At 46.7% G+C, this 19,882-nt stretch overlaps 2 protein-coding genes across 11 annotated transcripts in view; one reads left to right on the top strand and one right to left on the bottom strand.

Annotated features, from left to right (window-relative positions):
• LOC118212931 (guanine nucleotide exchange factor VAV2-like) overlaps positions 1 to 265 on the bottom strand; it is a 206,946-nt gene extending 206,681 nt beyond the window's left edge. For 2 of the 5 annotated variants that reach the window (XM_035391462.1, XM_035391461.1), the window contains exon 1: positions 1 to 264. This exon is cut by the window's left edge and continues 1,487 nt beyond it. The gene's annotated coding sequence lies outside the window, so the exon portion shown is untranslated. The other 3 variants (XM_035391459.1, XM_035391466.1, XM_035391467.1) reach the window with 3 other exon arrangements.
• A 6,474-nt stretch (positions 266 to 6,739) lies between these two features.
• On the top strand, positions 6,740 to 18,959 carry LOC118212631 (bromodomain-containing protein 3-like). 6 transcript variants are annotated; one of them, XM_035390742.1, is made up of 11 exons: positions 6,740 to 6,955; positions 8,051 to 8,188; positions 9,182 to 9,317; positions 10,240 to 10,436; positions 10,885 to 11,280; positions 11,603 to 11,731; positions 12,155 to 12,346; positions 13,037 to 13,087; positions 14,178 to 14,407; positions 14,916 to 15,199; positions 15,999 to 18,959. In XM_035390742.1, exons 1-11 carry the CDS (start codon positions 6,755 to 6,757, stop codon positions 16,115 to 16,117), a joined length of 2,073 nt encoding a protein of 690 aa, XP_035246633.1. In that variant the 5' UTR covers positions 6,740 to 6,754; the 3' UTR covers positions 16,118 to 18,959. The 6 variants fall into 6 exon arrangements, with proteins under 6 accessions (XP_035246633.1, XP_035246632.1, XP_035246634.1 ...); XM_035390741.1 differs by having other exon boundaries at positions 12,155 to 12,361; XM_035390743.1 differs by lacking the exon at positions 13,037 to 13,087.
• The last annotated feature ends 923 nt before the right edge of the window (positions 18,960 to 19,882 follow it).

Genomic DNA, 19,882 nt, shown 5'->3' with positions numbered 1-19,882 from the left:
AGGGCGGCGAGATGGCAACGGGGTTCCGGCCAGGCACGCTCATGTGTGGGAAGAGAAAGTTGAGAGGCACGCGAAGAAGTCTCATTGTCGGCGAATGCAAATAATACAAATGACTGTGGCGAGGCTTGTGCACGCAGATTGAACGATGTTTTTTGTACTTGATGTGTTTCGTATGACTTCGATGTGTAGGCTACACGGTTTTCGTACGAACAGGCAAATAGAGGGTGGGGGGACGCAACATGACGACCACGAGAGCGCGCTGTACTTCTCAGCCTCGTAGCAACAAGGATTCTCTTGTCAAAGGAATTGTGTGAGTTGGAATGTCGGAAATAACCATAAGGTTCTCACAGACCCAATCTTCCCTCTGGGCAAAATCGCAGACCTCACCCCTGGCAAGAACACTCACTCCCGCTACTTGGGTCTGTCTGATATGAAAGAAATGAAAATGCCTTAATATTTTGTAATTGTAAAATGTATGTTAACCTATTGCAATATGTTTTACAGTTCCAAAAAACCTTCACTGTCCTGTTTTTCATGTGGCAATATTGAAACAATCATTTCCCTGTGCTCTACAAAATGTCAGAGTCAAATACAACGCTGCATTGGCAATGATCAGTTGGGACAATTCTGCATTTGCTCCACGAGACGGCTCTGCCATCATGAAAAATGATGGTATTTTGAAGCCGACATGACTAGTTGTCACTGAAGTCGCAGAATCGATCCATCACCGCCCACGACCGCTCGCAGAATGCAGAGAGCCTCGGTCCATATGTCACTGTGCAGGAGCCCGTGTCCAGCGCGGCGTCATCCGGAGGCAAAGCGGGCCTTGCGGTCTGGAGGATGGTAGCCTCGCCGGAATACTAAACCACCTTGGGGATAGACAACATTAGCCCCGGGGCGCTGGAAAAGTGTTATAAACAATTTAATCTCCGCCTTTAATTTGTGAATGCTAAATCACCGATCATGAGGTCACCGATCTGCTGGATTACCTGCAAGTGGGTCACCAAGGGGATTGCTATTACGGGGGCGGAAAATCTGGGGAAATTTACGTAGCTGCGTTTCCAGGACATAGACAATATTGAATTACGCCACATCTGTGTCTTCCGCATGAAGTCCGACCCGCTCTGCAGAAATGTAATTTGGCGTGCCCTGGCGGAATGAGAACCCTGGACTGACCACGTGGTTTGTTTCATTGCTGGATCAGAAGCGATATCTAATGCTTTTATGGGAGTGTGGTCTGGGTTGGAGGGAAAGGTCTCTGCCGGGCTTATGATGTGTGGTTGCCATGGCCAACAGGCACGGGAAGCTCGCGCCTCCGTGTAGACACGCCGAGGCCCTCAGAGGCCCTAATCCTCCTCAGCAGGCCGACCTGCGAGATCGCACCCGGCCCTGTCCCGAGTGTTCTCACGGTCACACCTCGCCTCGACACGGCACCTCAGACTTCGCCCTCCGGGGGTGGCATATTTTCTGGGTGACTCGTCTGGAGTCTGTGATGAATGCTGAATTCATGAGCAATGGCGGCAAGTGAGCTGGGAAGGGGGGGGGGGGGGGGGGGGTGGCACAAATCTTTTCTTTAAAAAATCAATAATTACCCACAACCCTTTTCCATTATAGTTTCCTGGATCAACAGTCTATTAAATGAATAATCAATACCAACAGGTATAGCTAATTGCTCGCAATTTTATTTTGTGATGGTCTTATTTTTTCTTTACGTCCACAGTAGCGTGACGCATTTTGTAACCTCCACAGATTATTCTGACATGGATGAATGCTTTGTTGACTGTGCCTGAGTCCAAGGAACTCTGATGAGAAAAGAGGGATTTGCCTTTAAGCATTGAGCTGCACACAAAAGGGGGCAGGTATCTACCCTCAGACCTGGTTATTGGTCTCACCCTGTTTTCATTTATTTTCATTGATTAGCAAAGTGTGTTAGATATCCACCGGCAAGCGCTATCCTGTCCTTCAGCTGCCTTTTTAATTCTGCTTTACATCACAGCACTTTTTTTTCTTGTCACATGAACGAATGTAAATAAGACTGAGCTAAATTTAGCAAAATCAATTTCGTAATTTAAAAGAATCGCCTACACTAAGTAGGTAAGCCCCTCAGGACACCGATAACATAGAGACACAAAGCATTCCGTGGATATTACTAAAGGCTTCAGTTCTTTGGGAAAACGATATATGTATTACCAATGATTGTATAATCTCTGTTTTCCTTAATATACATTATGTCTAACCTACTGGCACACCACTTAACAAAATGAAAAACTCCAGGTGATAATCCATACATAACTGACATCTAGTGGCTGATTACCAAACTACAGGCACATGCTCAGGTTTCTGTCCTTGAATACAAACTTAATACAAATTCTGACATTTTCATTAAGCTTCTGGATACTTAAATGTTTCGGCTGTTGTCGTTTGTTCATACTTCATGACCTTCAGGCAATCCCATCAAGAAATTTACAGTTGAGAGAGAGAGGGGGACTCAAGAGATGCACTAATGTTCAGTCACATGACTGGCAGAAAAGGCCAAGAGGGTTGATTAAGAGAGCACTCACTGTGTAGATCCATATTATCAAAGGCTTTACTAACTTATTTGATCACCAGTGGTTCTAGATCTCCATTGAAAGCAGTCACTGGGTCAAGAAGGGGACGAAGGAGTGTCATCAGTGTGCACTCCTTTCTGATAAAAACTCAGCTTCTCGTCACCACATCATTTACTGGCCTCAATATTCATATTTAAACACGCTTACCATGCCTTGGAAAAAGAATGTCCTTCATTATTAAAATAATGGAAAATGGTATTGGACTCACATGGCATTACTTTATCATACTTGAATTTTACATCTTTCCTGGCTGTCTGATTTATAATAATATAAATGCATGACAAATTTAACCTGACAGATTGGATGGGCATGAATGGACACTGTTTCGGAGCAGAATATTAAAGTCTTCTCCGGAACAAAAATGGAAGCCGGCACAATTGGCACATTTGTGGAGAATATATTCATTAGACCCAAGCTGCTGAATTTTGAACAAGTTGAATAAAATGCAGTAAGTGATATCAGCTGGAATTACATTAATTGAGACCTGCAAATAACTGCATGGAGGAATCAAGAGTGAAAGATCTTCTACAACAGGCCAGGCTAAATTAATATTCACTCTGTGACAGAGGATACTGGCCAAGGTTAGAAATCATTTTGCATTTTCTTTCTGTAGCAGTAATACTTTTGGCAGAATATGGTTTCTACCTCGAATTAACAAATTGCCCTTGACACAACTGACATTGCTATTTCTGTCCACATATAAAAATACAATAACGCATATCAATAATAAGCAATAACACAAAGCTGCAACGCCTTCATTGTGAATGCTTCGTACAGTAGCACATCAACATAGCTGGGCAGCATATCGACTTCTTTGGTAATCGGGTTAGCGAACAACTTATTTGAGACAGCTAAATATCATAAATATTAGTCAATATTACAATAACTTTAAAATAAGTTAACAATCAGTTGACTCAAACACAAGAACGTTCTACAAATACGATTTTCTTTCTGTTTGGTTAGCTTCTTAGCGACTCCACACAAGTCAATGGTAATTTGTGTAAGTGGGCCAAAACACCAAGAACTCGCGTGAATTGCATACTGGGTTGTGTAGTCCTCGTGACGAGCCTGTCTCGCGTATGAACTACAATGCCTATCAAAGCGCACAACAAGGACCGTGAAACCTCGCGCCACGGGGCATGCGCAGGGGACACCTTGCACCTCATCTTCATGCTGCTAAGCTTCGCTCGAATAAAACAAGAGCTGCTTGGACGACTACAATCAAAAAACTGCGGGAGACACAGAGGAAGTAATACGTAAAAATATTTATTTTTCGCGCTGTAACTAGCGTTTGTTGATGTTGAGAGCTTTACAGGCATGCTTCAGGTGTATATAATTTTTAAAGAAAATGCTTTGAACCTGGCGAGCTGGTTGCTACCTCAGTTTCAACAAAGCTGCCTGTCGCAACAATGCAACAAAGCCTGGTTTCGTTAGGTGTTTATGTTGTGCGTGAACTTGAGCGTGAAAAAGAGAAAGTGCAACAAACTTAGTGAATGTATGATTTACTTCTAGTGGAGCGTTTGCTTTATTTTTGTGCAGGACGGGCCCTTTGATTGTGGGGAAATGTGCAGCGCAGTTGGCTAAGTCGACTGCGATTCAGACTGGCGAGCGAGCTCCCCTCTGCCCGCCATCTTTAGGAGGATGTGCGGGTAGTGTGTGTTTTACAGAGAGTAGAGGGTGAGTGTGTGGGCAGTGTGTTTTACACTGAGCGGGAGTGAGTGTGTGAGGACAGCGTTGTGCACAGAGCAGGAACGAGTGTGTGTGGTGAGTGTTTTCTACAGAGCAGCAATAAGTGTGTGATGTGTGTGTATTTTAACAAGCAGGAACGAGTGTTTTTAAACGGCTGGACTATTGACATACGCGGGGAACCGTGTATCGTTAGTCTGCAGTTGTAGCTAAATATTGTTTTACAACGTACCTAGGTCGCATTTGATGGTGTTTGCGGTTGTTAATGCCCCTCTAATGTGTTCATGTGAAATGCGAGGACCGAAGTGCATTTGAGCGCTTTTTTCAATAAATGTATCTTAGCCTGCTAGCATTAGCCATGTCGTTTATTGGCTAGTCCTCAGGTTGTAGTTGGCCAACTATGTTTTGTGTACATTTGTTTTGGAAGTTATTAGTCATGCAAACGGATGTACCGTTAGGCAAAGGCAGTTCAAAGCAGATTTTTTCATGTGTTTGCCGTCGGTCGTTGGAATATTTTGGTAGATAGCATACATGCTAGTTCGCTTAGCCGCCAAATAAATGTCATTTATTGTGTGTGTTGCGCGGGAGTGTCTTTCCCCGCTACAATCGCAACACAACGGATGTATTACTCAATATCGCTAACTTTTTAAGAACTACAGCTACGAATGAATGTCGTCTACTGTTAGGTATGCGTCCAACTTTATCGGCGATTCATTACAATTTGTTACAAATGTCGTTAGCTAGGATCACCCGTTAGGCTATGCTGTGCGCTAACAAGCTGTGTAACTAATGTTTTCAGTCAAGTTATTCGGTGCACCCGCAAGAGTTTCATCCAACATTGTAGTTTGCAGTTTAGGGTTTTTTTTTTCCTTTTGCTTTTGTGTTCTTCCCCGACTAGCAAGGTTGTTAATTAATTTGACTGCATAACCAGTTCGAGGCTCAAGTCTTTCCTGTGGCTTCACAGTGAAACTAACTGCATCGATGTTGGTTTAACTTTGCTTTCCCCAGTTGAAAGCCATTGTTTCGATAAGCTTGAAATGTTTGTGTGACGTGTAGCTTACATGTCGCCTTTATAAAAGCACTATTACAGCTGTATGTTGTTTTTCTCTGGAGTGCTTTCCAGAATGTTGGTTTCTTTGCTCTACAAACTCCTTTGAATGAATTAAACTTTTTTAATCTTAGACTAGACGTGGGCTTAATTTTAAAAAGTAAATTGCCTGTATAAAAGTGGTCAGACTGACGGCTGCGAATGCATTCATAGATATTAAGCGCTAGGTAATTAGTCCTTCCCCTTTGCAGAAAGTTGTATTATAATGGAATTTCTGGTCGTGTATAGTTTGTGCTCGCGGAAACTCCTCCCCCAAGATGAGAAGTTTTCCCACCCGAACACTCGGGGACTCCGTTGATGATGCCTGTCGCGCGCTAGCTGTCTCCGAGGAGATCCCTCTTCGTCAGGCCGTGCCTAGTTATTTAAAAATGCGCAGGACAATCGAGGGTGCTCACACTGGTGTATAAACTGCGGTCCCACCCACACTCGGGGAAACATAACAAAGCTGCCGGTGTGGTTTTCATTTTAGTGTCACTTTTGGCCGCTTTGGCTAAAGTTCGAACTAGCCAAAGCGAGACACGGAACACACCTTGTGAGACTGAGCTAGACAGTGAATAAACGAGTCCGGCAACGTCTTTTTCAGTGCATATCTTAAATTCCTTTGAGGAAATTGTAGTCTGATGTTAGTTGTTTAGGGCAGTGTCTGCCGCCTGTTGTTAAAACAGGGCTGTTTTCTCAAGTGAACTAGATGCGCCTGAAGTGGAGAACACTGATTGTAATCGTCTGGACAGTTTCTGATCATAGGCCTTTTCTGATTTGATGAGTTTCTTTCTGTCTTTTTGTGTGGCTATTTTCTGTTAAAGCAGAGTTTCTGCTTAGTGATAGAGATGGATTTGGCCCCGCAGAAATGATCTGAGTGGCATATCGTCTATGTGTTTAAGCTGTGAAGGTGACAGTCTGTAGTGTAGAAGTCATTAATTGAACTCAAGTTTCTTGTGTTGGGTTGTTGTCTGAAATAGACATTACATGAAGCTCGGAGGCTTTATTTTCATACCGGAAACCAGTCACTAAAATGGCTGATTTTGGCAGGGAATCGCTAACGCGCTAACGTAGCCCTGACAAGCTGCTCTTGATGAATGTGTGCGGGTAACGCCCTATCAGATTGTCACTGACTGGATGCTTCCCCGATCTCGTCTGTTTGGTCCCGTCAGAGGTCAGAGGTCAGGCCCTGAGATGGGATGCGTGTACCCCCAGCGGAGGACCGAGCTGAGAGAGAGACGCGCCACTTGCTGAAGAGACGCAGAGTCCGGCCCCTCCCCTCCCCCACCCCTCCTCCTCCTCCTCCCCCACCCCCAGGCACAGAGAGCCAGAGCGTGCCCCATCCCCCACACCCCCCCCGACCCCGCCGAACATGTCTGCGGTCACGCCCGCCGTCCAGGCCCCGCCCCCTGGAGTCAACCCCCCGCCCCCCGAGGTCACGAACCCCGGCAAGCCGGGCAGGAAGACCAATCAGCTGCAGTACATGCAGAACGTGGTGATGAAGACTCTGTGGAAGCACCAGTTCGCCTGGCCCTTCTACCAGCCGGTCGACGCCATCAAATTAAACCTCCCGGTGAGTACGCCTGTCAGCAAGCCTGTCACTCATCAAACTATTTTTCATTTTTTATACTTCTTTTTCCAGGCTTTTATTTTGTATTTGATGGCGGTGTCTTGGTTATCATCTAGAGTCTGGCTTTGTTCCATCGCTCTGGTTACATACTTTATCTTTCACGTCTTTTCATAACGTGACATTATACTCCAACGTGTTGTGTGAAAATGAACCGTTTTTCATTTGACACCAGAATGCCATAATTGGAGACTTTTTTCAGCGATACCAGCTTTATTTTGACTGCTTGTATGTAGACTGTGTAAATGCTTCAGCAAGAGCTGCAGTGTAGTGTAATGCTTAGAGAACTGGGCTTGTAATTCCAAGGTTTTTATTCATTTTTATTTAACCATTATTTAACCAGGGAAACCCCATTGAGATTGAAATCTCTTTTGCAAGGGGGACCTGACATGAAACACAGTTACCAAACAAGACTTACACCTAACAAAATGTACAAACGGGGAATGAGACAGAGGTGTAACAATAATTAAAAGTAGAGAAGAGGTTAAAAGCAGGAGCATACTTCAGTCACAGAGTCATGAATTGCATATTTAAAGTCCACAATTGAAATTCGTTTGTGAAGTTTAAAATTATTTTGCAGATTGTTCCAACTATAAGGTGCAAAATATCTGAAACCCATCTTACCAAATTCAGTAGTGGGACGAGGGTCTTTAAAGAGTATTACGTCCCTAGAGTGGAGGTGATAACTGAATTTCTAATAGGTCACACTAAGGTGTGTTTGATTTCCAGCTGGGTTGTTGCAGTTATACCCTTGAGCAGGGTACTTATCCAGAACTGCTTCAGTAAATATCCAGCTGTATAAATAGTTTGTATGCAAATAAAGTAGTCTGATGAAATTGCTCTGGATTAGTGTGCTTGCTAAGAGCCATAATGTAATATATGTAGTATTAAGATGTCTTTCACATCTGACACCATAACAATGGATCTCCCTCTTATGCAGGATTTATTCAGTCTCGTAGACTAGACTGTATAAATACATCAGTATGTATAAAACGGCACTGAATGGTGTTAAATTCTAAACCCATTTCCATCGTGAAACAGGATTATCACAAGATAATCAAGAGCCCCATGGACATGGGGACCATAAAGAAGAGGCTGGAGAACAACTACTACTGGAGCGCCAGCGAGTGCATGCAGGACTTCAACACCATGTTCACCAACTGCTACATCTACAACAAGGCAAGTCCCCACAGTGCAGGTTACATTACAAACACCATGTTCACCAACTGCTACATCTACAACAAGGCAAGTCCCCACAGTGCAGGTTACATTACAAACACCATGTTCACCAACTGCTACATCTACAACAAGGCAAGTCCCCACAATGCAGGTTACATTACAAACACTGTGTTCACCAACTGCTACATCTACAACAAGGCAAGTCCCCACAATGCAGGTTACATTACAAACACTGTGTTCACCAACTGCTACATCTACAACAAGGCAAGTCCCCACAATGCAGGTTACATTACAAACACCATGTTCACCAACTGCTACATCTACAACAAGGCAAGTCCCCACAGTGCAGGTTACATTACAAACACCATGTTCACCAACTGCTACATCTACAACAAGGCAAGTCCCCACAATGCAGGTTACATTACAAACACTGTGTTCACCAACTGCTACATCTACAACAAGGCAAGTCCCCACAATGCAGGTTACATTACAAACACCATGTTCACCAACTGCTACATCTACAACAAGGCAAGTCCCCACAGTGCAGGTTACATTACAAACACCATGTTCACCAACTGCTACATCTACCACAAGGCAAGTCCCCACAATGCAGGTTACATTACAAACACCGTGTTCACCAACTGCTACATCTACAACAAGGCAAGTCCCCACAATGCAGGTTACATTACAAACACCATGTTCACCAACTGCTACATCTACAACAAGGCAAGTCCCCACAATGCAGCGCTGGATCACTGCTGGTTACATTACATTCCGCCTGTGGGAGAGAGTCGCTAACCAAGAGAAGAACGTCATTCTTTGGCTTCAAAAGAAGTGAAAGAACTGAAAGGGAAAGCTTGTTTATTTTTTACTGGTTCATCATAGACCTCAACCAATTAGGATCTTGTGGAATGGAGTTAGTGGAGTTGGCGAAGGTGCTGATTGGCTGTGTGTTTTGGGTCTTTTCCCCCCGCCCCGCCCCTACACCTCTAGCCCTCGGATGACATCGTGCTCATGGCTCAGGCCCTAGAGAAGATCTTCCTGCAGAAAGTGGCCATGATGCCCCAGGAGGAGGTGGAGCTGTTGCCCCCCGCCCCGAAGGTCAAGGGGCGGAAACCCCCCGGCACAGGTCAGTCCCCCTGCCCCACTCCCCCCTCCACCTGCTACCCCACTGTATCGGAAATTGGGCTGTTTGCACTATGTTCGAAAACATGGCCAACTTCAGTTTTTTTGAATCTCCCTTCAATTCAATTTATTGTCATTATACCATTCCAGTATAACAAAAAGTCTTGTTTGCCAGTCTCTCTGGTGCAACTAGAAATAAAATGACAAAGACAAAACACAATAAGTGAATAAAAAAAGAATAGAAAAGAGTTTTAAAAAACTAAAAGTTATGTATAAAAAATGCAAGTCCTCATACATAGCCATCTTCGAAAGTCTTGCAGTGCCATTAAAAAATTCCCGTTATTGCACAACCCGTGTCCATAGTCAGGCTTAGTAATCAGTGTGTGGGGTGGGTGGGGGTCACTAGCTTTACAGCTCTTGGAAAGAATGTGTTCTTCATTCTGCTGGCCCGTGACTGTATGATCCAGTATCTCCTACCAGATGGCAGGGGGTCAAACAGGTGGTGGCTGGGGTGTGATGGGTCCCTGGTGATGCAGTGGGCCCTCCTCAGACATCTCTTGTCAAAGATGTCCTGTATGGGTGGTAGTGCAGTTCCAGTTGAGAAGACCAAGGGCTTGTAGTTTGCCGACCAGCTTTGTAGGAATGATGGCCGATTGTCTGTTCAAGATCAGAACATGTTGGCCTTTCAGTTGGTTTGATCCATGGTAATATGTATTGCATATGGGGTAGGTAGGAAGTGATTCCAAAAGAAAAGGTCTTGTTTGTTGTTGAGACATGTCATCTGAAGAGCGAAGTTGAGTCCTACAGCCAAAGTTCAGAAGGGCTGTTCAGTAGACTTGGTTTTAAGAGGCCAGTGTTTGAGCCCGTGTTGCTCCGCCCACTCCGAGGTCTGATTGGCTCTTTCCGTCACATGTTCCCTCCTGCAGGGGGTCAGCAGGAGCCGGCCGTGTCCTCAGCCTCGCCTCCTCCGTCCTTCTCCAGCAGCACGCCCCCGGTGTCCCAGTCCCCCGTCATCGCCTCCACTCCAGTGCCAACCATCACCTCTAACATCCCCACAGTGCAGACCACGCCCACCGCCCCGCCCATGATGCCCGTAGTTCCCCCCGCGCAGCCTGTCATCAAAGTAAGCCCCGCCCCCCTCACAAACGCTCCAGTAGAGTAGAACCACAGCAGTGTGGGTGGAGCTTAAGAAAGCTAACGTCGAAACGCTTGTCTTCGTCTTCCTTTAAAATGTAATGCTTCGGGTGTTTTGTTGTTTTTTGCCTTATTTCATAACTTATAACAATCTGAAAAGCCTTTTTTTTTTCATTTCTGTTTATGTAATTTTTTTAAAATTGAAAGATCGAAGTGTACTACACAAGATAGGGAACAATTTACAATAAATAACAAATACAGAGGACAACACGAGAGGGTAAAAAACACATGGGAATCACATAAGTGGAGTTGAAGAGGGGTGCCATTTTAGAAATGCACCCTCTCTCAGCTACATTAGAAAGGGAGCTACTGTAGAAATTAAGAATAGTAATAACCGCGAGTGTACGCACACGCTTGGCCATCTTTGTCCCCGGCAGAAGAAGGGCGTGAAGCGGAAAGCTGACACCACCACGCCCACCACCTCCGCCATCACGGCCAGCCGCGGCGAGTCGCCGCCCCCCGTCCCCCCGGAGGCCAAGCCGGGCAAGGCGGCGGCGGCGGGGGGGCGGCGGGAGAGCACGGGGCGGCCCGTCAAGCCGCCCAAAAAGGACCTGGAGGACGGCGAGGCGGCGGCGACGGGGGGGCTGCCGGGGGGGAAGAAGGGCCGGCTGACGGAGCACATGCGCTACTGCGACAGCATCCTGCGCGAGATGCTCTCCAAGAAGCACGCCGCCTACGCCTGGCCCTTCTACAAGCCCGTGGACGCCGACGCCCTGCAGCTGCACGACTACCACGAGATCATCAAGCACCCCATGGACCTCAGCACCGTCAAGGTGTGTTCCCCTCAGTATTGGGGGTTGTTTGGAGACTGTAGGCCTAGATGGTTCTTGACCCAGTATTGGGGTTGTTTGGAGACTGTAGGCCTAGATGGTTCTTGACTCAGTATTTGGGTTATGTGGAGACTGTAGGCCTAGATGGTTCTTGACTCAGTATTGGGGTTGTGTGGAGACTGTAGGCCTAGATGGTTCTTGACTCAGTATTGGGGTTGTGTGGAGACTGTAGGCCTAGATGGTTCTTATGGCTTTAGACAGGTATGATCTCTCATCCTTCTCCTCCCATGTTGTCATGGTGACACTGTCCGTTTCCTGTTTCCAGAAAAAGATGGATGAGCGGCAGTACCTGGACGCCCAGGGCTTTGCGGCGGACGTGCGGCTGATGTTCTCAAACTGTTACAAGTACAACCCGCCGGACCACGAGGTGGTCGCCATGGCCAGGAAACTGCAGGTAGGCCTCGGAATGTATCGCGGGCGAAGTGCAGGGTCGTCTTTTCGTGAAGTTGTCACTTGGCAGCTACTGTGAAACGATGTTTGCAGAGTTGACTGTTCTGGGATCAGTTGTGGTGGCTTTTTGCTTGGAATAAGAACATACTTGCATCGCCACATCATACGCTGACGTTAACATTCCATATAATAGTGAGAAATCAATACTGAGCACTGAGAGTTTGGCACTTTTCAGGGTTCCCTACAGAAATAACCACTATGACCACTGACTCTCAGCCCTTAAGAACATTTACTTCTGTACCTTCTGCCTTCATGTAAACAGACAGAATTCAGAAACGGCTTCACGCGTCCACAGGGTAACCTGGGGGAACTTTGCACAAACGCGTTTCTGTACACCCGTCCCGTCCGCACCCTTCCCCTTCCTCAGGACGTGTTTGAGATGCGCTTCGCCAAGATGCCGGACGAGCCGGCGGAGGCCAGCCCGCCCCTGGCCCCGCCCGCCGAGGGCGTGGTCAGCAAGAGCCGGGAGAGCAGCGGGAGCAGTGGGGGGAGCTCCAGCTCGGACAGCTCCGACTCGGAGGAGGAGCGGGCCACCCGGCTGGCAGAGCTGCAGGAACAGGTGGGTGCGGAACAGGTGGGTTTCAGAGCCGAGGACCCGGGTCCCGAACCGCCCCAGCGCCGGGGGAGGGCCACGCCGTCCTCCCCAACCCTCCCCGCCATACACCCCCATCCCAGCATTTAGGCCCTCTTCCCCCTTACAGCTGCTTTACAGAGGGAGGGGGGCGCTAGAGAGTATATCTGTCACATGGTTCATCATCCTCCTGTCCCTTTGCACTATAGCTGCCCCCCCTCCTCTCCCCTTAACACAGCCATGCAGTTCAGTCTTTAACCCCCCTGCCATATTGACAGGACTGAACGTTAACTCTCCACCACAGGGGTGTCCAAATCTTATTTGAAAAGGGCCGGTGTGGGTGCGGGTTTTTGTTTTAGCCCAGCGCCACGACACACCTGATTCTAATCAAGGTCTTCATCGAAGGCCGTGATTAGCTAAGTGGTTAAATCGGGTCCCTTTTCGGATTAAGATTGGAACACCCTCTTGCTCTACCTCCTACAGTTCTGCATCCCTAGGCGGCTGTTGGCAGACATGGCTTGCGCGCGCTGCCCCGTAGCTTTGCGCTTTAACGGATTGTAGCGCTTGTGTTCATGTAAGCGGCGTCACGGCGCAGAGGTAGACTGTCCTAACGTTTGTTGACCTTTTCATGACCTCTGGATGACCCCCCACCTGACTTCACTTTGGCTTTTTTACCAGCGATTCTCTGTGGAGCGCCCCAAGGGTAACGGGTGCGCCGAGCGTTTTCAGGTGATTCGCCTCCTCCCTCCCGGTCCCCACTAACTCCTCATTGGTCTGATTTGTGCCCCCTCTCCCCCCCCCCCCCTCCCTTCCCCCTCCCCATCCCCTCGTCCTGTCGTGCCAGCGATAGAGGGGTCCCTAGTGGTGGCGCGGGGGCTTCTGGGTGCAGAGGAGCTTTTGGTCTGGTTTTCCTTTTCCCTCCGGTATCTTGCGTGGGGGGGGGGGGGGGTGGGGGCAACAGCCTTCTTTCACTCTGCCCTCCCCGGTCCTGTCCGCATCATTGATTGGTTGGTGTCGCTTGATTGATCTGAGGGGAGGAACAGCTGAAAGGTTTTTTTTTTTTTTTTGAAGGGGCCTGTTTGTGATCATTTCCTAATCTTAGCCATGCTTCATAATTTTCCAGCATTACCGTTTTCCTGAAGGTCTCTCCCCCCCCCTCCCTTTTCATTCTCTTAACTAATTACCGTCTCAGGTTTTGAAGACCTCTTGGAGTGCTTAGTCTAATTCCTCAGCTTCCTGGGTCCTGCAATCACTGTTGGGTTGCAATTAACAGACATGCTGATTTTGTTTTATTTGTTGAAAATATCAGATCAGTACTGCTCTGAGATTTGAAAGCAAAATGAATCACCTGTGACCAGTATTGTCCTTCTTTGATGGGGATATGCCTGCATTTGTCTCACTTGGTGGACCATCGATGGGAAATTAATGCGAAATGACACTTAAGGGTTGATTGTCTTGTGCGTTTTGCAGTATCTGATCTTGCTATTCTCAAAATGCGCTCTGTCTCTCCAATCTAAGCATGGCAGTCATACACACGAGCAGATGGATGAATGAGATCACTACCAGTTAAAAGTAGAGATAATGCCCATTACTTTCCAAGTTAATTCTTAGTCAAGCACTACGTAAGCAATGAGAATATCACCCTGCAAGAAAGTGCACAGTAACATACTTTTAAAGACCTTTTAAGACTTGCAGTGTACATAGATTGAATGAAAGGTGTAAAGATGTGAAACGGCAGATTTTTGCCGTTATTTCAGCTTCACTGGTGCCGGAGTTGTGTTTCGGTATAAACCCCTCCCCCGCCTCCCTCTCTCCTCAGCTGAAGGCCGTTCATGAGCAGCTGGCCGCCCTGTCCCAGGCGCCGGTAAGTAAACCAAAGAAGAAGAAAGAGAAGGAGAAGAAGAAAAAGGAGAAGGACAAAGAGAAGCACAAAGCGAAGGCGGAGGAGGAGAAGAAGCCCAAGCAGCCGTCCGCCCTGCCGGCCAAGCAGCCGGCCCCGCCCAAGAAGCTTCCGGCACGGAAGGCCAACAGCACCGTCACGGCAACCAGGTATTACCCCCTTCTACCCCGCTGTTGTCACGGCAACCAGGTACTGCCCCCCCTTTTACACCGTCGCCGTCATGGCAACCAGGTACTGCCCCCTTTTACCCCACTGTTGTCACGGCAACCAGGTACTGCCCCCCTTTTACACCGTCGCCGTCATGGCAACCAGGTACTGCCGCTTTTTACTCCGCCACTGTCACAATAACCAGGTACTGCCCCTGTAATACCATCATGGTAACCAGGTACTGCACCTGTAACATTGTCACAGCAGCCCGGTTCTGTGCCTGTTAGAACACCACCACCATCATGGCAACTGGGAATTGTGTTATGAATGGTGTTACTTTACTGTGGCAACCAGCACACACAACATACACAATCACCCAGAACCCCCGAGCTGAAGAACTGTAATTCGGTCGCCCCTCTGGACGGCGTCCCAGTAACGACCGCGTCGTTAACGGCAGATCCCCTCCCCCCCCCCCCCCCCCCCCCCACCCCCCCCCCCGAAATCTGACAGGCAGCCAAAGAAGGGGGCGAAGGGGGCCGAGCGCGAGTCGGAGGACGAGCCCCCGCTGCCCATGACGTACGACGAGAAGCGGCAGCTGAGCCTGGACATCAACCGGCTGCCGGGCGAGAAGCTGGGCCGCGTGGTGCACATCATCCAGTCCCGCGAGCCCTCGCTGCGCGACTCCAACCCCGACGAGATCGAAATCGACTTCGAGACGCTCAAGCCGTCCACGCTGCGCGAGCTGGAGCGCTACGTCAAGTCCTGTTTACAGAAGAAGCAGCGGAAACCGCCGCGTGAGTCTCCCCTCCGCTCCGCTCTGCTCCTCTTTCCTCCTCTCTCTTCCTCTCTTCCCTTCCCCTCCGCTACACTCCGCTTCTCTTTCCTCTTTTCCTCTCTTCCCTTTCCCCTCCGCTACGCTCTGCTCCTCTTTCCCCCTCTCTTTTCCCCTCTTCCCTTTCCCCTCCGCTCCTCTTTCCTCCTCTCTTTTCCTCTCTTCCCTTTCCCCTCCGCAACGCTCTGCTCCTCTTTCCTCCTCTCTTTTCCTCTCTTCCCTTCCCCTCCGCTCCGCTCCTCTTTCCTCCTCTCTTTTCCTCTCTTCCCTTCCCCTCCGCTCCGCTCCTCTTTCATCCTCTCTCTTCCTGTCTCTTCCCTTTCTCCTCCGCTAACTTTTGAGGCTTAACGCTCTACAGCGCCCCCCCTTGCATTGGAGCCTGCTGCGTTCTCCTGTAGCCTTCCGGTTAGCTGTAGCGCGCGTCGCTTTCCGTGTCGTAAACGAGTACATTTTTAAAGTTTATTGCAGTAGATGTGTAGTGGTACTTCTGCACTGCTTGGCCTGCGGTTCCCATTTAGCTTATCCTGCAGCTGCTGTCATTCAGCAAGAATTCAGAATGTCAGTTTGGCTCGTCCAGTCTAACTGTCCGTAAAGTTTTTATTTTAGATCAACTTAGATTTTCAGCTCCTGTCAGTCTTACGGGGGGCCTGGTTTTAAACGTCCCATCAGTGAGCTTAGTTTAAAGGCGACTTCCCTTAGTTTGGCTCTGGTGCTGTGTTTGGTTTGGTGCTGACGGTCCTCTCCCCCCTCCCCCCCCGCAGAGAAGGGCGGCTCGGCGGGCGGCGGCGGCCCCTCCAGGCTCAGCGGGACCAGCAGCTCCTCGGACACGGGCAGCAGCAGCTCCAGCGGCTCCAGCTCGGACAGCACCGACTCCGACTGAGCCGCCATCGCCGTCGCCAGCCTTTCACTTCCTGTCTGTTTTTCTTCTTTTAAAACAAAAAAAAACAAAAAAAAAAAAAATCTTTTTTCTGTTTTTCATTTTTAAATGGAACATTGTATGCAGGTGTGGTTGTTTTCCCCTCTGAGACTTATGTTTTATATAAAAGTACAATAAATTAAAAAAAAAAAACAAAGCAACGCCACGCCAAAGAACATTTAAGGTTTTTTTTAAATGTTTTGGTGGAGACACGAGAACGGTGAGGAGCTTGGTTTGACTTGACGGGGTCGAGGGGAACTTCTCTGGCTTTCAAAGGGAGCGGTCTGATACCAAGCGAACAAAAATTTGTTAAAAAGAAAGAGAATAAAAAAACGCATTTAAAGATTCTTTAACTGGATGAATGAAAGGAGATTTTTTACTTTTATTTTTTTGGGGAGAAGGACCTTGCCCAGTGAATTTAATCTCAGAAAGTCGTTGATCAAAATGGCGTCTGTGTTCAACTTTCTAAAAACGATCTGGCGAAGTCGCGTCTGCGCTTCAGTGGAGTGGAGGGAGTCGTCACGGCAACATCACCTGGACCCAACCTCTCAGCCAATCGCGTCACACGGTCCCCGCAAACCTCATCACATTCCACAAGTGTCCAACTGTCCATATTCCTGTGCATCGACCCTTTCCTAATTTATTTGACGTCTTTACAAAGAACATGGTTATAATTTGCTCAAACAAAAACAAAATAATTTGGTGTTTGCCAACACAAAGAATGTGAATTTTTGCTCCACTCTACAGAGATCCAGCCCCCCCCCCCGCCCACTTTCAGTGCTTCTTAACGAGTGTTAGGAGTTGCCAAGTGGCCACCAACGTTAGATCTGTTTCAGATAAGTTAATATGAAGCCATGCAATCTTCAAGTGATTAGTTAGGGAGCAATGCATTGCATCAGTTCAAGGTGGCTGGGAAATCAATTAAAAAAATCAGTTTATCCCCACCTGTGTTAGACGCTAAGCTTTCAAGTAATTAACTTTTCATATTATCAATTATAATTTTTTTCCCCCTGTCGACACCATACATGGGAAGTGTTTGACCTCGATTCTGTTTGACCATGGACTTTTTATAACTGGGATTAGTGGCTGTACAAATATCAAATTTCAGTGGCATCGCAAACGTGTCATGTAGAGATCTTCACTTGTGTGTTAGAATGTATTTGAGCTGTTTGGGGGGGTGTCTGTTCAAAGGATGTTTGGGCGTGTCGGTGTTCTTTTTTGGGAAAGGGAAGGTGGCTTTGAGTGTTTCCCAGTTTCTGTTTTAAGACGATGCAGTATTTGTGATTGAATACAAATTTAAAGTGATCCCCCCCCCCCCCCCAAATGCCTTTGTGTGTTACCAGAGATGAGCATTGTTGTATAAAATTATTTTTGGGGAATGTGACTGAAGTTTTATTCGTAGAATTGAGATTGCTGTTTTAAGATTTCCTGAGAAGCATCGTTTACTCAGTTTCAGCTTTGTGGGATGTTCAACATGTTTTCTGTGTTGCTTTAAAACGGTTAGCTTCCATTTTTGCTGTCTTTTCTTTTCTTTTTTTACACCTGAAAGCTCTAAAGTTATATTGCCATGCATTATCACAGAACCGGATGGTGCATTTGGGTTGTGTGCTTGTGTTACGCGTGTTTTACGAGATAATTTTGGTCTACCCTTGACCTCCACCAGGTCCCCAAATCTCACTGATGAATGTATGAAGTTGTGAATTAGACGGTCGTTTTGCACCTGCTAAGGAAATTGTTCTCATCAACAGTTTGCGGACACTGCCAAATTAACAGAAAGCAGTGTTAATCAATTCTTAAATGATCAGTGTGATACTTGGACCGCTGGTGTGTTCTGCCTTCAAATGACTGGGATGTTGTCACAAAATGGTAGAAATTCTCTGACTGCGCGTGGACCGCCCAAACAGGAAGTGGATACGAACGCATTGCATTGTGGTTACCACTTTTAATGTGAAACGTGAAAGCAAATCAGTTGCCCCTAGCAACAAGGGTAATATCACCGACAAGTCTTCCTTTCAAGGAATGTTTTTTTTTAAAATTACATGTCTTTGCTAAATGTCAGATATGGCTTCTAAATTACTCCACCTCGTTAAATGGGTTTAAATGCATTATTTTCAAAAATTATATTATTTTTTCCTGCTGCAACCAGTTCCTACCTTGGTTTGACATATGAAGCTAAATCTGTATAAAAATGCTCAAGGGGGTGAGGTTTGGGTTAACTGTTGTCATGGTAATGAGTCTTACAGCAGTGGCAAACTGCAAAACTCCCCAATTAAATCAGGAAAAAGTGCATTTCTCCATCACACTAATGCTTTCCCGTGTACAGCACCCTGATGGGTTGTCCTTTGAATGATGTCACAAGTTTTGAATGATAGAAAATAATTATATATAAATATTATATATAAATATATATATTCGCCACTTTTTAGTTTATTTTAGGCCCCTATCAAAATGCTATTATAGTTCATTTTATATAAAACAAAATTAAAAAAACAAAAAAAACAAAGTTTACTTTTTATGTATGATGTGCATGCAGGCTTATTGGAACTTTCTTATACCCTTTTTTGAGCTGTTTATAGTAACTTTCTGTAAATGTCAGACATTGAAAAGATGGAGGATTCTGTGTAGATTTAGGTTTGTGTACTGCAATATGGGCCCCGGGGGGTTGGGTTGGGGGGAGGGGTTGTGTGGGTGGTGGAGGTGACCCTGGAGAGGAATTTGAAGCTAATATCAGATGTAACGGGTAACCTGGAGACTCCAGGCCAAATGGTTACTTTTCTTTTTTCATAAATAAACTACAAAAAACCTATTACTGTGTGCCCTGTTACTGCTTGACGCTTCTGCCCCAGAAGTGAACGGGTTGGGTGGCGTTCTGTTTCGAGGCTCTGTTTGCTCCGGTGTTGCCTCTGTTGTCGCCGTGTTTCAGATAGGACCCAAATCAGCCTGGTCTTATGTTATGGTTTCCCAACTGTTATTTGAGCTATGTGGCAATAATATCTTGACTTGATTGATTGATAAATTGACAGGCTTTCATTGAAGACCAAAATGACAACTGTCGAAATCTGGTTAACGCAAGGTCTGCCCGCGGGAAACGAAGGTTTAAATCAGAAAAATGGCAATGAGCAGATTCCACGTTATGAGTAAATTTAAATTTCAGAAACTTGTACACACGCACGGTCAGTTACCTTAACTGAGTGCAGGTCGGAGTGCAACAAAGACCCGCACGGGCAGGGATGGCCTTGTCTAAATTCTTCCCTCTGAAAAGTTACCGGTGTTTTTTCATTCATGTGTCTGCGTGCGTAGTTTGCAGGTGTGGAGTCGGAACCATGGGCATGTGTGAGATTGACTGGAAGAAGCACTACTCAGAGTGTCTGTCTTCAAAATACATTTGAATTCATATGGTCCGAGAGTTTGCGTTCTAGAAGGAAACTGGGATTTCTCCTGGACCATCACAGTGGATAAGCTGCAAAAAGTTTAATCGTTTTTGTTTTACATCAAATGTCTGGCTGGAATACTGGCTTGCATTCACCTAACATGGGCGGTGTAGTTGGGATTTCCTTAAATTCACTGAACAGTCACGAATCCAAACTCTGACAATCTGTTAGGTTTCATATAATTTAAATTTAAAACCTAGGACTGTAAAGCATTTCAATTGTATATGGAATTTGATTGGTTCGTGGTGGCCATGTTTCTTCAATGATGCTACGAACACACGTGGTACGGCGCACCCAG

The sequence above is a fragment of the Anguilla anguilla genome, chromosome 14, assembly GCF_013347855.1.
Source record: "Anguilla anguilla isolate fAngAng1 chromosome 14, fAngAng1.pri, whole genome shotgun sequence".
NCBI classification, from domain to species: domain Eukaryota; kingdom Metazoa; phylum Chordata; class Actinopteri; order Anguilliformes; family Anguillidae; genus Anguilla; species Anguilla anguilla.
The sequence above is the reverse complement of the archived record's forward strand: the minus strand, read 5'-3'. Positions and strand labels throughout refer to the sequence as shown.